At 37.7% G+C, this 16,826-nt stretch overlaps 1 protein-coding gene across 3 annotated transcripts; it reads right to left on the reverse strand.

Moving 5' to 3' along the window:
• Nucleotides 1–4,323: 4,323 nt before the first annotated feature.
• tnnt2b (troponin T type 2b (cardiac)) lies at nt 4,324–15,053 on the reverse strand. 3 transcript variants are annotated; one of them, XM_053636791.1, is made up of 12 exons: nt 15,049–15,053; nt 10,227–10,247; nt 9,982–10,008; nt 9,852–9,873; nt 9,691–9,751; nt 9,367–9,483; nt 7,905–7,982; nt 7,722–7,829; nt 7,522–7,634; nt 7,255–7,345; nt 6,895–6,935; nt 4,324–4,517 (listed from the first exon to the last, which is right to left on the reverse strand). In XM_053636791.1, exons 3-12 carry the CDS (start codon nt 9,998–10,000, stop codon nt 4,478–4,480), a joined length of 690 nt encoding a protein of 229 aa, XP_053492766.1. In that variant the 5' UTR covers nt 10,001–10,008; nt 10,227–10,247; nt 15,049–15,053; the 3' UTR covers nt 4,324–4,477. The 3 variants fall into 3 exon arrangements, with proteins under 3 accessions (XP_053492766.1, XP_053492764.1, XP_053492765.1); XM_053636789.1 differs by lacking the exon at nt 15,049–15,053 and adding an exon at nt 13,630–13,735; XM_053636790.1 differs by lacking the exons at nt 10,227–10,247; nt 15,049–15,053 and adding an exon at nt 13,630–13,735.
• Between the last annotated feature and the right edge of the window lie 1,773 nt (nt 15,054–16,826).

The following is a 16,826-nucleotide window of genomic DNA, read 5'->3' on the forward strand; positions in this document are numbered from 1 at the left end:
CACCCTGAGACATGTTAAACATGTTCATATTGAAATATTTGAGAAGTGCTAAAAGATTCTGGTGCTAAGAAGTTAGCAGTTCTTTGCTGCACTGATGCCACAGGAGAACATTGCTGGAGCAGTTACAATGGTGTTTAACAGGAAAATAAAATAGTCATCTCAAAAAAATCACGAGTCAGATTTTGCTGTTAGTAAAAAATAAAGAGCATCTTTTCTCAACCATTTTCAATGTCATATTAAAGAGAAATCCAGTGTAGAATTAGGGAAGGCAATAAAGGTTGGACTCAAAGTTCCAGAATGCAAATGCTGCTATACAACACAGCTGTTCTGAGTTATGGAAGAGACCTGACCTGGCTAGTTAGCGAGCTGTGAAATGACAAGCATGATAGCTTTGACACTGTTATTAGCTGACTGAGAATTCTGGGATATGGTGTTTGTGGTTGTTCACTGTGATGTGGCTTACTGAGGATTCTGGGAGTTGATGTTTATGACAGTAGACAGACAATGTGAAGTACACCGACAGCCATAACATTAAAACCACTGACAGATGATGTACAGTGGCACCTGTCAAGGGGTGGGATATATTTGGCAGCAAGTGAAGAGTTAGTTCTCAAAGTTGATGTGTTGGAGGCAGGAAAAATGGTAAGCGTAAGTATCTGAGCGACTTGGACAAGGTCCAAAGTGTATGTTTAGATGACTGGGTCAGAACATCTCCAAAACATCTCATGTTCCCGGTATGCAGTGGTTAGTACCTACAAAAAGTGGTCCAAGGAAGGAAAACCAGTGAACCAGCAACAGGGTCATGGGCGGCTCAGGAATGGTTTGATGAACATGACAAAAAGTTCAAGGTGTTGACTTGTCCTCCAGATTCCCCAGATCTCTATCATATCGAGCATCTGGGGGATGTGCTGGACAAACAAGTCCAATCCACGGAGGCCCCACCTTGTAATTTAAAGTACTTAAAGGACCTGCTGCTAACGTCTTGGTGCCAGATACCACAGCACTCCTTCAGAGGTCTTGTGGAGTCCATGCTTTGACAGGTCAGAGCGTTTTAACGGCACAACATGGACCTACACAATATTAGACAGGTGGTTTTAATGTTAAGACTGATCAGTGAATATTAGAGTTTAGGTAGGTCGAGCCAGTACATGACTTTATTGTTTGATTTGACCACCTTGAAGGAACTGTGTGTACTTTCTCTCAAGTCTCCTACAAACTTGCTTAATCAGAGGTCTCTGGTGGATGGCCACACTTTGTCCCCAGGTTTGTACACAGGAGTTTAGCCCTATGTCAGGCTACCATTCTCTTGGTTTATAGGGTCACCTGTTCTACTTCATATGTGCTCTGCCACACCTGTTCACTCCAACAGTAGTAATTGATGGTAATGGATGCGATCCAGCGGAAAAGATGTGGCTGGTAGCCCAGAACACACTGGAATGAGGTCAGTTTGTTGTCCGAGTGCCTTAAACAGTTCTGGGAGTACCCAGCCAATGGACTAGTCCTCCTGATTGTTAGGGAAGAAAGTGCAGAATAAAAAAAGGCTTGTTTTCTGATTGGTCCTCTTCACATGGCCTTTAGCTTGGGGAGTTATATCCCAATGTTAAGCTCACCAAAACTCCCACTGTCCTCAAAAAGTAGTCCCACACTTAGGCCCCTGATTAGAAACTATATCCTCTGGAATTCCAAAATACCTGAACAGCAGTGACCATGATTGAACAACAACCAAGCAGTCTGAAAGGTGATGGGTAGGGCTGGCAAGTGAATCAGTCAGAGGGACTTATAAAACCAATCAGTGAGCACCAGAATTTTAGTCCACAGCCAAGTGGGACCATGGATGTTGGAGGACAGCTGATCTGCTGGAAAAGAGTGATCCTAGGTGATTAATTTACCAAGGTGTTGAGGTGGTACTAGGGCTGCAACAATTAATCGACAAAATATATGGAATTTGATCAAAATTTTGTCACCTTTTAGTCTATGTTATAAAGCTTGCTGTGGCATGCATTACATCACTTCATTTAGACTAAGAGTTTTGATGGGACATGGAGAACGTTACAACAGAGGAAACAGTAAGAGTGTTAGAATTACTTGCGATTTGATGTTTGGAATAATTTGACTTGATCATCCATTCGTGTACATCATGAGAAACAGTGGGAATGCAATGTCCAGGGCAGGACCATGCTTATTAACCGCCGGGTGTTCTGTTGAGTTGTTTCTACCCTATCAATAAGCATTATCATGTGCATTCTGGCCAAAAGGTTAGAAGTTTGTGTAACAACATGACCAATTCAAAATGACTGAACATGCTCTTGAATGATAAATTTACAAACATTTCACTTCAAGTATCTTCACTTCAAGATACAACTCATGTCATGAAGCAGAACGTATTTACATTTTGTTCCTTTTATTTGAATTATGCATACTGTGTATGATTCATAATCAGTGTCCTGTTAATATGTCCAGTGTTAATATAACGCATTTATGTGGAGCAGAATGTGCATTATGCAGTGTTGGGCAGTAGTGTGACCTCTTTGAATCAGTTGGCTTGTAAGTAGGTAAACCTTATTTTTTTTGACACAGTAGCATGGATAACTGTGACCCTATGTTAGTTAGTGTTGATAGGCACTAAACAGGTTCATTTTCATAACATACACTGTAAATATCAAAGTTTCTGGGAGTCACATCTGAAAAAACCATTGAAAACTAAGAATCCACCCCAAAGCAAGAACATATATATATATATATATATATATATATATATATATATATATATATATATATGTTCTTGCTTTGGGGTGGATCGGAACACTATAATCTTAACAAGTTTGATTGTCTGATTCGAAAAAAGAATAAAATTCGATATAAACACTTGATAATATTCTCTTGCCATGACAGATAAATGACAGTCTGATAAATGTCACATATTGAATTATAATTACTTTTTATTTAATTAGACCTAGTTAGGAGTTCTGTAGTAGTATTAGTTATGCAGTATTTAAAAATAAATATGTTTTAGTATTTTGTTTATTTTTTCTTCTCTAAAACAATTCAACTAATTGATTAACCAAACTATAATTGATAGATTAATCTATTATTAAAAGAACTGCTATTTGCAGCATTACGTGACACATAGGTTTTAATAGCATGGCAATGTCAAGGGGCTGGTTGGTTATTACATGTTTTGGTTATTTCTTGGTCAGTGCCCATGCTTATGGTATTGTGGATGCAGGAGTCTTCTATGGGAAAAGTGCGATGGAGATATGAATGAGTGCGCACATTGGTGTTGTTGGACTTAGGGTGATACAAAACTGTGAAATTAAAGTGAGGGATAAAAGATTGCACATTTAACTTGTTGGGTTGCTTAGCCAGCTTTATTCGACATTTTTGAGGGCTGTGTGAAGGACAGGGGGTGCTTTGCTTTCTCTGGCCATCTTGCAGGACCCTCAAGGTACTTCTGAGTCTCCAGTGTTACAGTGTGGCATTAATAAGCTATTTCAGAGCTGAGGAGACTAAGGGCAGTGGTTAACGGCACTTGACAGTGAGCTTGTTTAGTCCTCTGTAATCAGTACATGGCCTGAGTCCCCCTCCCTTCTTCTGCACAAAGAAGAGTCTGGCCAAGGCAGTAGTGTTGGCCTTGATTTTGATGGCCAAGCGAAGATAGACTCTAGACCTAGGTGGGGTTGTATGCATGATTAATAATCAGTGGATTGTGAATTGTGATAGGGGTAATATTCTTACTCAGATGATATGGTGTGTAGTGCATGAACAGACTGAGAATTCTGTGATATGAAGTTCATGGTAGTTTGTGGTGCTGGTTGTGACATGACTCAGTGAGGAATCACACATTTTCAAAGATAATATTAAATGTAAAACACTGTATGTTATCATAAGCAAGTAAGAAATTATTTGGCTCTAGCGTCTGTTAGGTTGCTGTTTCCAATGAACATATGAGGGTCATTCTTAGACCAGAAGAAAATCTATTTTCACTATGATGTTTTTTTTTTGCATCAATATCTACAGTAAAAGCCAATAATGCTAATAATACTGTATAATAATTTCAGATTTCTTAATCCTGGTATACTGAGTGATACATTGGTATACAACTCTGTTGTGTATGATTCTCAGAAAATTCCTGGTTAATTCTTGGTAAATATTTCAAGTTCTGAACATAATAAATAAGATCATGTATGATAACAGCAACAAGCTGTCATTACTTTTTTTCTCCGAAAAAAAAAACAAAAACTGGGTGTGCATGATAGAATTCCACAGAACTTGATAATAGTGAATAGTCAGCTATTTTTGCTTTGTTTGAGAAATAGACAACAACTTTAATCATGATTTATTGGTTTACAATGTGCAACTGAGGTTATGGATGTGTAGATAATAATGTGAATATGGTCACATTTGTCACACTAGTGATGTTCTTGACACGTTACGTTGTAACGTTGACACGTTAAAACCTTCCGCTGGTGATGGCCTTCTATTTTCTCAAACCTCTCTTGCTCCTGGGCCCTTTGGTACTAAAAGACCAGACAAGTATAGCAAGAAGAAAATAACTGATAAGACACATAAAGAAGAGCATTGTCCAAACTCTTGATCAGATGTTAGCAAAAATCAAAAATGTTAGCAAGGAGTAGTGCAGTCAATAAAATAATATAATCCTTACTGACATCAGATTTCCAACTTACAAATTGTTCAATATGATTGCTGTTTTTGAAGAATGATTTGATGTACATAGCATCCTGCACTATGTTGTTTTGTCAAATAAAAAAAATTAAAAAAGGGAAATACAAAAATACAATTGTGTAGTGTTTAATATTATTAAAGGGAAAGTTTATTATTTACTTTATAATGATAATGCTCTATTGTAAATTTTTTTTTTTTTTTTTTTTTTTTACAAATTCCCAATCCTTCTAATCTTTGCCACACCCTCCAGCTGAAAGATTAGCATACGCCCCACTTCTGTCTGATTTCAGCAATAAAATAAAAAAAAGGAAGGACCACACCCTTAACCTTTGACTACACACCCAGATAGCAGATAGTGAGAAACTGGATAACAAAGTGACTTAAAACAATTAGAGGATTGCTATTAAATTTCCAGTGTGGGAAATTAAGCTGACCGGAAATCAACACTGATTCACTGTTTGTCTTTTCAACACTGAAAAGCAACGAATTATCAACATCGAGTCAATATTATTTAGCACTGACTATTCAACCTCAACCAAAATGATGATTCTGATGGAATTTCAACATTTAATCAGTCACCTTGCTAGTTATCTCTGACTTCAAGATGACAGCTGCTGTCATCTCTCTCTCTCTCTCTCTCTCTCTCTCTCTCTCACTTTGACTTGCCACTCACTCATCAACCTGCCCTTTGCCAGCCTGCCTACAACAGGCTCTAGGTTCTCTGACATTTCTGATCTACCTCTGACACATATCCCTGAAAAAGAGAAGAATATGAGCGTGACAGAGATCATTTGTACCATGGGAGAGGCCTAAAGAAACGTCTTAATCCTCTTTGAAGGTGGGATTTGTACCAAGGTCATCCAACATGGAGCAGAATATAAGCGGAATTTTTTAGCAGCTCCTCCTGAGACCCAAACAATAGGCAACAGAGTCATTATTAGGTAAGGGAAGAAACAGGATGGACCAGACATTATTTAGTAAATTAGTGGTGACTACACACACGTCACCTTTGCAAGCAGACACAGATCTGCTATGAGTCAAGTACATTTGTCAATTTCATATATAAAAATGGAAACGACAATGTTCACGGCGGTATCACCCAGCATGACATCCTGCCTTCATGGGTCATGTCATGTTTTATTACTATTACTTTTTTTTTTTTTTTTTAAATACACACCTGTGCGTTGACTCTTGCAAATTGTTACCTTTGTGTTAGGGACATTGACTGGGTGTCAAGCTGATTTAGAGGACTTGATGTTTTGAATGCCAGTTCTGTGGTTTATTTTGTACTACTGGTTGGTATAATTATACTGCCTGACTTCACACACGGCTTAGTGTGGCTTCTCAGCTGTCTTTCCTCTCTGTCTTTCCCTTGCAATTGTATCCACCCAGGTTGAATGTCTCTCTGTGTGTTCCATGCTGTGTTTCTTTTTTGAGACACCTTTATTTAACACCGTGCTTTTGTGTAGTTAGTCCCGATGGGCCTAGTTCAGAGGTCATGGCATAATGAACGCCAGCTGTTACTTCAAACAGAATGTTCGGGAACATGGCAAACATGAAGAGACAGAAGAAGAGCCTTAACACTTCCAGGGCCTGTCTTTAACTGTCACTGTATAGCTTGTTTGCACATGACATCACGTCATTGCTTTGCTGTGGCGCGAAATGCAGATAGAGGGCAGGAAGTGATTTTCTACAAGTAAGCACTATCACAAACTCAAAGGTAAGTTAATACAACTTACATATGCTATGTTTATGTTTACGTAACGTTAGCTGTTTCCGTACTTTGTAAAGTTAAAGTAATTGTTTTTTCTTGTCTTTGTTTGAGTTTGTATTCCTGTAACTGAAGAGTTGCTTATATCTACCGCCTCGATGGCAGGCAAGTATTTCAATTCAGTTGAATAGTCGCTCCTCTTCATAACATAAGGATCATGTCCATCCTATGTTGTGATTTTCTGTTTATACCTTTCTCTTGTAATAGTATCTAAACCAGTACAGTACGGACTTTCCTCCATCTTGTCCATTCTGCTTTTCACTTCCTGCTCTTCATCTGAATTTCGCGCGTCATCAGAATCACATGACTGCAAACAAGCTATTGAAGGAAACCAATTGGGAAATGGTTTCTGTTGGAAGTCAATGCATTACTTTAAGTGAGGAGATATCTTTTTGGTTGATTAAAGAATGACGAAAACACTATGAAACGTAAGTACTCACGTTATCTGGTGGTCACTGATCCTGTTTCTCAGAACAGTGACCTATAGACAGAATCAGAGATATGACACTGAAACAGAGATATGGCACATAGCCTCTACACAAAGTATGCACGTCTCTTTCAAATATCTGGGAAGCAATCCAGGGACTAGATATACAGCAGAACCAGGTAGTCCTGCCAAGTCTGGCTTAGGTGTGAATGCCACAGCCTACATGAGTTATGCTTTAATAACTCTGTCAACAGACGTTCATGTGAAAATTAGCAAAAGAGGTTGCAATAACTGCCTTACATGGCTAACAACTTTGTTGAGTGTGCCTTTTACATTTGTTATATTAGATTTACTTTCACAGCCAGTCGATTACCTCATATTTCTGACGTATATATTTGTACTGCAGTTCAAATTTCTCTGCCTCGAGTTGGTACATCCACTTCCAAAGTTCGTTGGCTTTCTCTCTGTATGACATGAGACACGATAAAGAGGATGAACCAGTCACTGATATGACCTTGTAGTTTTGTCTGTGGCTTTTTACAGCATTTATACATTTTTTTTAATACATTTTTTTAAAGATGCATTATCAGCAAAATTGTGAATTATTTGGTTTGAAGCCGGTTGGACATTTGCAGTGTACCTGAGCTTCTCAGCATTCAGGTCTTCAACATTGAGCTCTTTACGCCGTTCACTAAGAATCTTTCTCTTCTTCTCTCTCTCCGTTTGTTTCCTCGGTGCTCCCCGCCTGTCTGTCTGTTAGCAAATCAAGACAATGATCAAGATCGACCAGGTGAAAGTCACTTAGCTACACCCAAAAATGAGAGGATTAACGAGCATTACCTTCTGCATGTACCCGGTGAACTGTAAACCTGTCAGAACCTTCTTTTTCTTGGCATCTTCTTCAGCTTTTTTCTTTGCCTCCTCCTCCTCTTTCCGTGCCTTTTCTTCCTAAAGTATACACATCATATTAGTTTTCTGTGGCTAAACTCTTGAGTATTGAACTGATCAAAAGTGTTGACTCACCGCCAGCCTGTTCTGACGTTCTCTCTCTTTTTCTGCTCGGATTCTCTGCTGCTCTGCTCTTTCTGTCCGTCGTTTTTCCTCATTTTCAGAATAAAATACAAGTGTCAATCAACATTTAAAAAAAAAAAGTTTTTACTACAGAATAATAAAGCCTTTCAGTGGGCAGCGGCTGAATAATTAATGATAATGATTCATTCATTCATCTTCAGTAACTGCTTTATCCTGGTCAGGGTCATGGTGAGCCTATTCCACAAAACATTGGGTGTGAGGCAGGAACACACCCTGGATGGGGCGCCAGTCCATCACAGGGCACCATACACACACACACACACACACACAGATCCACACAGTTACACCTAGGGGCAATTAAGCATATCCACCAACTGGCATGATTTTAGGAAGTGGGAGGAAATAGGAAACTCATGTAGACAAAGGGAGAAAATCCAAAACTCCACAACTTGTTGAAAACTTGTTGAACCTTTGAACCTTTTTACCTGTTTTAGATTATGATGATATTTTGTTCATGCATGTTTGAAACGCAGCTTTGAAGTCACTGGATTCTGGCTACCATATGAACTTTAAGGTTCATAAAAATGCCTGAACCTACAGTATACTGATCATAGTCGCTTCTCAAATGAGTGATTACTGTCTGCTTTCAATGCATAGACGGCTAACACTGGAGTATGTTAGTATATCAGGTCATTCTTGGTCAACTATCCATCTGTATTGTTACCAAAAAAAACATGACATATAATTGACATTTTTATAGCTACATTCGTTTTTATGTTCCATCGATGAGATCGTACTTTGGTAAAGCAGGTTTTAGTTACAGCATTCCATCATCATAGAATGACATACAGAAACTTGCTTAAGTAATCTTATGAGTAGAATTTAAGATATTTATAAGAAAGACGTTACTATGACTGAAATATTCGTTTTAGTGTCACAGATGCTGTTATCAGTATTATTTGTTAGGTTCTGTGGCAGCATGTTGTTTGTAGTACTTATTGTGCTTGACTTGGCCAGGGCTCACATGTTAAAAGAACCTGAGCTCAGTATTTTACCAGGGATCCTGCAGCAATCCTGTTGTAAGCAGTCCATTAGCACTGGGCAACTGTGGCTTGGGTGGTAGAGCGGGTTGTACGCTAATTGTAGGGTTGACGGTTCGATTCTGGCCCACGTGCCTCCACATGTTGAAGTGTCCTTGGGCAAGACACTGAACCCCAAGTTGCTCCTGATGGCAAGCTAGTGCCTTGCATGGCAGCCCTGCTACCACTGGTGTGTGAGTGTGTGCGTGAGTGTGTGTGTGTGAATGGGTCAGTGAGAAGCAATGTAAAGCACTTTGTAGAACCACTAAGGTTAAAAAAAAAGCACTATATAAGTGCAGACCATTTGACTTTAAATGTTTCGTCCCCCAATTTTTTTCCTGACTTGAAATAAAATACATCTCTCTGTAACTCACCATTCTATTGGATAGGGAAATTAATTCCTCCTCCTCTTTTTTGCGGCTCTCGAAGTGTGCCTCAATTAGGGACTGTAGCTCTGTCAGGTCCTTCTCCATGCGCTTACGGTGGATATCCTGCACAACCAACACCAGAACATTATTTATTAGTTTTACACTACTACAGTATTAGAAACAGTACTATCTGTTCTAAACTGTCAAAATTGTCCAATTTTTTGAATAGTATTTTTTGTTCTACACATTTATACCTAGGAACTGAAAACTGGCAATCACACTATGACTAGAAAGAATGAAATGTTCAGTCATGCTTCAACCTGTACTCACATCAAAGTCAACTTTCTCCCCATCAGGTATTTTGGGAGGGACCATGGGTGGCAGAAAAGATCTGAAAATGATAAAATAACAATAAACAAGTTCCCCCCATACTGCCCCCCCCCCCCAAAAAACATTTGAAATTTGAATGTTTCTGTCACACAGTCACTCACTTTGGCTTTGGTTTTGCATCTTCTGTGCCACCCAGTGATTATGAAGAAGAAAGATATAGAAAAGAAAGTCTGAAAACCGAGGTAACCATTAAAAAAACATAAAAGTGTAAAATTCATATGCTTTCCTAACCTTCCTCTCCCTGTTCCATGGCCACACCTACAGAAAGAGAAAGGCTCTAGGTAATGTTTTCTCATAGCTATGTGAGGACAAGACCAACACAGGCCCAACAGTGAGGTAATAAAATACTGTAAGAAGCTTTGATCATGAATAATGTGCTCATATAATCGACTCAAAGGGAAGAGGCAGAGGTTTTCATTACCGTTAAAACAAATGTTTACTGTTGTGATGACTGGGGGAAAAGATTAGAGGCTTACCGCTAGCTGTGCTGTTGGGAGCTGTTAGACACACACATATAATATATTAACAACTAGATAGACAGACAGACAGACAGACAGATAGACAGATAGATAGACAGATAGATAGATAGATAGATAGATAGATAGATAGATAGATAGATAGATAGATAGATAGGCTCAGACTGTAAACTATGTGTAATTTTTGCAAGGACAGGTTATAAAAGTAATCACAGCATGAATATCCACCTATAAATTTCCTACAAGAAGTCATGCTTATTATTTGTAATCCATTTTTTTTTTTAGCTCAAGCATGATCCTTTAAATTGTGTATGTTTGCATATATCCAGCCTTTTGTAATAATGCTATTGCAAAGACCAATGCTGTAATAACAATTATTAGATCATTTATCATAGGTCAAAGAAATAATCAGGAATATCTAACAAATCAATCTAGAGTTTCTTACCTTAAAATGTTTTAATATAAGGATAAAAATAACTGCTTGAAAAAGCAATTTGAACGACATACTTAATGAATGGCATGCATAGAACCATACAAAGATCTTGGGCAAAAGTGCTATCTACCCTCTTCCACATACATGCCTGCAATTGGCTATTGTCACTGTGATTGACAGGGCACAGCCAATTTTGCTCTCTTGGACTCCCAAGATTGATGGATTTCTGGATTTCTGATGGATTTCTTTTGCAGCAATTACCAAATATTCGTTTTCAAACATGAAATTTAGGTAGGAATTTTGATGTTGATGTTGATAAAAAAAAAAGTAAAAAGGTGTAGAAATTTCAAAGTAAATAAAGTTCATATCATTTTTTTTATAGTAATTAAAGATCTTTTCTACACCTCCGGTTATTCAATAATTTGTGTGTCTTTAAATAAATATATAGGAAAAAGGTCACTGTTTAAATTTAGCATGCTGCCACTGGGGGTTGTTTCATTACCTTTTGCTAGCCTCTAATTCATATAGCCACTGCTGTGGAATTGCTGTTTTCTAGAAAATCACAGCTACAGTGGTTGTGTTCAAAAAATAAGACAGGAATTAAAATGAGATTCATGTAGTTTGCTAAATCCTTTTCAGTTCTCTTTAATACGAGAAAATTAGACAGCTAGCAAAGTACACATCTTAGCTAAATAATGTTAACACCGGCAAATCCTACCGGTAATCCTTTCAGTTCTCTTAAAAGTTTCTTCCTAAAAGCAAGCAATTCTGAGCAGCCTAATCGAGACATTGAAGAACATGTTGAGGTAACAGAGACACAGAAAGGTAATATTTTTATTAGTGGAAAGTTATCTTGTTCTTGGCTATTTGTTGTGTTAATAGGTTTGATTTGTATATTTAAATGTTGACTGTGTGCAAAAAAAAAAAATGAATTAAACCTTCATTGAATACTTGATACCGTCATTCCTGTATAGCCTGAAATTTCTGTGTTTTCTCACAGCAGTAGTGATTAACCTGTGACTGGAATTGTCCTGTAAATTGCATAATTTCCGTACACCATGACTGGCACCAAAAATTCCTATGCTTCTACTTGGCATTCTTTTTCAGTTTAATACAAAGGTTTTCATTACAAATGATATTATCAGCACATTGATTGAAAAGTAGAATCTTAAAAATATTTACATGAATTTCAGAGTTTCATAGTATTTATCCACTTTTTGACACAGACTCCACAAGTTTGTATAAAACCTGATGATCCTTGTTAGATCAAATCCATCTGCGTGTCGTCTGAACACGCGCTTCAATGGAAGGGATAAGACTCACTGAAAATCAGACGTATAAATTGTGCACCATCTTGGATATTGAATACTCAAGATGTTGCACATTTCTTTTTTGTTTAAGAATTTTCAAATTTCTAAACTTTTCTTTTTATTGTACGTTTAATTTATTTTTTTAAATGCCAGATTTTCAATGTGGTCTCCGACTTTTGGACTCCACTGTATATACATTCCCCTCCAAAAGTATTGGAACAGCCAATTATTTGATTTTGCTATACACTGAAGACATTTGGGTTTAAGACCAAAAGATGAATATGAGATGATAGATCAGAATTTCAACTTTCATTTACTGATATTTACATCTAGATGTGTTAAACAGCTTAGAACATGGCACCCTTTGTTTGAACCCACCCATTGTTCAAGAGATAAAAAAAATATTGGAACAGGTGACTGATAGGTGTTTCCTATTGCCCAGGTGTTCCCTGTTAGATTGTTCATACAATTAATAGCTCTGAATGTTTACTCTTGATTTGAGCCCTGGATTTCACTTGTGAAGGCTCCATTTGTCGTTAAAAAGGATAAACCAACATGAAGATCAAAGAGCTGTCTATGGGAGAAATTAAAGCTATTTTGAAGCTGAGAAAAGAAGAAAAATTGATTAGAGCCACTGCACAAGTTTTGGGAATAGCCAATACAACAATTTGGAATGTCCTGATAAAAAAAAAATAGAAACCACTGGTGTAGTAACAACCTGACATGTTAAGGCCAGATTGGAATTCACAAAGAAATACAGAGATGAGCCACAAAAGTTGTGGAACTAAGATTAACCTCTACCAAAGTGATGGCTGCTTCCGGAACAGGCTCACTAATCTTTCTTGATAATGTAACTCATGATGATAGCAGCAGAAGTTTACAGAAGCATTCTGTCTGCCAATTTACAGAGAAATGAATCCAAATTAATTGGGAGGAACGCCATCGTGCAGCAAGACAATGATCTACAGTAAAACACACTGTCAACTCAAGAAAGGATTTTATCAGGGAGAAAAAGTGGAAGGTTTTAAACTGGCCAAGTCAATCACCAGACCTTAACCCAATTGAGCAGCATTTTACCTTCAGAGGAGACTTAAGGGAGAACTACCCCCCAACTCCCTCCAAAACAAACAACAAATGAAAGAAGCTGCTGTAAAAGCCTGGAAAAGCAACACAAAAGAAAAATGCACCAGTTTGGTGTTGTCAGTGGGTCACCGGCTTAATGTAGTTATTGCAAGCAAGGGACATGCAACCAAATATTGTGTTATTTACTTTCATTTACTTGATTTACTTAATTTAATTTACCAAAGGTGCCATGTTATAAGTTGTTTAAAGTTGTATATTTACAACATCTAGTTGTAAATATCAGGAAATAAAAATCTGAACTTTTGAGCTATAGTCTTTTTTATCTCAAACCCAAATGTGTTCAGTATATAGCACAAACAAAAGAATTGTACCAAATGAGCACCACAGATTTTCCACTCATCAGCCAGGTTATGACCTGCACTGTGCAGGTACATTCTTTCAGTTGTTTGTACATTCCTTCAGTTGTTTGTACATTCTTTCAGTTGTTTGTGACAATCCTCAGAGCTTTACAGCTTTCTGATCATTGTTTGAATTAGTAAAGCCATTGCTTCATTAGCATTAGCTAAAGCTGCTCTACCTTCCTCCTCCTCCTCCTCCTGCTCCACCTCCTGCTCCTCCTCCTCTGTGCAAAAAAGCAGATATGAGCAGATATGAGCACAATGAGACATTAGCCATCCTTTACAGCCAGAAAATTCAGCCAGTCCTGCTCATACACATCCAACTAATTTATATACTTAATGCACACACCTACACACACAAGGTGACAAATTGACAATGAAGCTCAACATTATGCAACAGAATTCTGTTGAGAAATGTTAAGTAATGAAGTAATGCATTTGGGACTGTGTACTGCTATAAGTTACAGACAACACACACGCACACACAAAAATATTACTATAATGTCACAAAATGCATGCAAATCAACTCATGTGTAAAAGAACAGCAAAAGCTGAATATTATGTGCTAGCGTACAATTTACTTAGAAATTGATTCATATGACACAATTATTCCAGACAGGAGACAAAAGACTGAAAAGTCTACTCTGAAAGCCTTCTACTGAAGGAGAAAGTGGGCAGTAGCCCTGAGCTTTTCTACAGAGAATTGAAAGCAGGAGATGGATTGAGATTAGCATTGTGCAGCTAACAACAGCACCTCTCTCTAGAGCCCTCGGCTAGCTCGGCCTCTTTCTCCCAACACAAAGCTGCTTTTCTCACTAACCAGAGCAGAACGGTTACAATTACATTCTCCTCTGGATTGCCACTGAGTGCCAAGAAGAAAATGGCAACTGGATAGCTTAGTGACCTTAATATGGTTTCTCTGGGTAACAAGAAACAACTTCGAAAGAGCAAAGGCGTTAGAAAAGAGTCTGAAGACTTGTATAAATGGTCATAAGTGTTTTGTTACAGATGAGTGGGAAAACGTATTTATTATGTAAATTGTAGATTTTTGTGGCATAGTTAGGATTGTTATGATTCATTACAGTCGAGAAAGTCGTGAAGATACACTCCTTACTCAGAAACAACTCTGAGCTCAGAAATAGCAGGAGGAAAAAACACAGATCACGTATGGTAACACAATGCTTCATTCCTGTGTGTCTGTTCATTTGCCAAAACCTGCAGCAATTCCTGACTGGGCTGAGCCGACATTGCCCAAACAAAACCACACCCATGCAAAAAGCTTAGTCTTTTCTAACAGACATTATGGAAAGTGTAGTCCACGTGTGATCCAGTGGGTGCGGTGTTCTATCACAGATGTTGTCTGAAGGTCCTGTTGTGGCAGGATTACAAAGCTGTCTGCCAGATTATTATCCATGCTTAAAGGAAACCAGTGATATGATAAACAGATACAGTATCCCAACCCTATTTTCCTGCTATATAAGCTTTATTTGTCTGTCTTGATCGGTCACATTGTATTCAATGCATTCTGCTCTGATTAAGATATATATAGCGCTTGCAACATGTGATGTTGTATCAATGATATTGCAGTAGCTTCTTACCCTCATTCTCCCTGAAAAATCAGAAACAAATGAGAAAATTATTTTTTTTTTTTTTAGATTAGCTGCCACACACTGTAGTAATATCCATTATTGGTTACAGTTAATAATCAATAACTCTGCATGGATATTTAAGAACTACAACAACATTCTGAAATAGTTCATTAGTACTTACTCGTATAGAACTTCTTCTGTATTGGACATATTTGGACTAAGACCTGTTTCACATAAAGATAAATAGTTTGCTTTTCTTTTCCTCAGCAAGTTTCCATATTATTACTTTTATAGTTTACCACAGCAACAAAAAAACAACAACAACAACAACAACAACGATTATCAGCAACATGGAAACTTTTATACCATCAAAAAATTCCAATTACTTAAATGATATTTGATTTGTATAGAGTTAAATACACAGTAATTAGGAATAAAGACAATCGAATCTGGTTTTACCTGCCTTTGTGTTCTGTAGATCTAGGGGATCCTTTAAAAGGTTACAATACCCCCTGACTCAGTCTGAATGCTGAATCAAATCTGAAATGGTTTATAAACAGTCCTTGTATCACATGACCAACTTTAGGGCTTTACATAGTTAGTAAAACACTCTGTAGTATGAGTGCATACATGCCTCAGTACGGAAACAATAGCAATCCAATGTATCTATTTATACATCTTATGCACAGCTTGCCAGCAATGAACTAATCCACCTAGCATGGCTCTCTGTCTCAGCTCTGCTCTGAAGAGGGTTAGAGGGGAAGATATGAAGTGTGGATGGCTGATTTGAAGCTACAGTACATATGGCTCTTGGGGGTTCTATCAGTTCTATCAGGGGAGTCTGGGAGATTGTGAGCTTAGGCCACATGGCTACTTGATGCCACTCCAAAACCTCTGATCTGTCACTGGACACAGTGATGACAGTCCACAGCTCACAGTAGATTCATATACAAGAATAATGAAGTACTTAGACCACAAGCTTGTTTAATTTAATTTACAAGCTAAAAGAAAGTGCCATGAAAAATGCAAATGGCTTCCTGTCCTGATTCACAGATGTTGTCAAAACTGGGTGGGTGAAATAATCAAATAGGAAGGGAATTTTATACTTTAAGTATGTAAAGTGCTGTCATTTGTTGCACAAATAACCTAATGGTTGCTTTTTAACATACATTTATACAGTATATACATTAACAAAAGTACAGTGTATACACATGCACAAACATTGATACAGGCTAATGGTTGAAATTTATTCATTTTGATTCTATACATATTACAATATGATTTATTTTTCAGTTTCACCCCAGTGCTCTGTAGGCTTGTCTGTTTCGGGTTAACCTGCAATGTGAGAGCTGAGAGTTTGAGAATGCTCTATATCCCCAGGTGAAAAGGTTTCCGTGACAACTGCTTTGACACAATCCAGCAATGCAACCCTGATGAGTCACTAATGTGGACTGATCCTATCCGATAAAGGAGCCTTTATCACTGCCCTAAATCTCTGAATACTACATGGGTTTTCTATTAATAAACAATTCCAGGCCACAAACCAATAATTAGAATTTTCCATTTATCACCTTTAACACCTTACAGATGACCTGATTGTGAAAATGTAAGTAAACATGTGTAAGCCAACTTTCCATCCTGCACAAATAAACAAATTCTTATCTGATGTAACAAAGACGCTGAAAGAATTTAATCTGAAAAGTAGTCTATCAAAATAAATAAAACTGCGCCTGAGTGTTTTAGTCTTTAAAGTTATGAAACTTAGTCTTCTAGAATTATTATGTAAC

This window comes from Ictalurus furcatus, chromosome 11, assembly GCF_023375685.1.
Source record: "Ictalurus furcatus strain D&B chromosome 11, Billie_1.0, whole genome shotgun sequence".
Taxonomy (NCBI): domain Eukaryota; kingdom Metazoa; phylum Chordata; class Actinopteri; order Siluriformes; family Ictaluridae; genus Ictalurus; species Ictalurus furcatus.

Bases quoted from the DNA above. Each gene is read 5' to 3' on its own strand.
- tnnt2b (XM_053636789.1), bottom strand. From the start codon at position 13,720: ATGTCTCATTGTGCTCATATCTGCTCATATCTGCTTTTTTGCACAGAG. The intron at 9,484-9,690 runs GTGAGTACAGGT...TTGGTTGTGCAG, and splicing joins GGGAGAAAGTTGACTTTGAT to GATATCCACCGTAAGCGCAT. The intron at 7,983-9,366 runs GTGAGTTACAGA...TCTGAAAATGAG, and splicing joins TTTCCCTATCCAATAGAATG to GAAAAACGACGGACAGAAAG.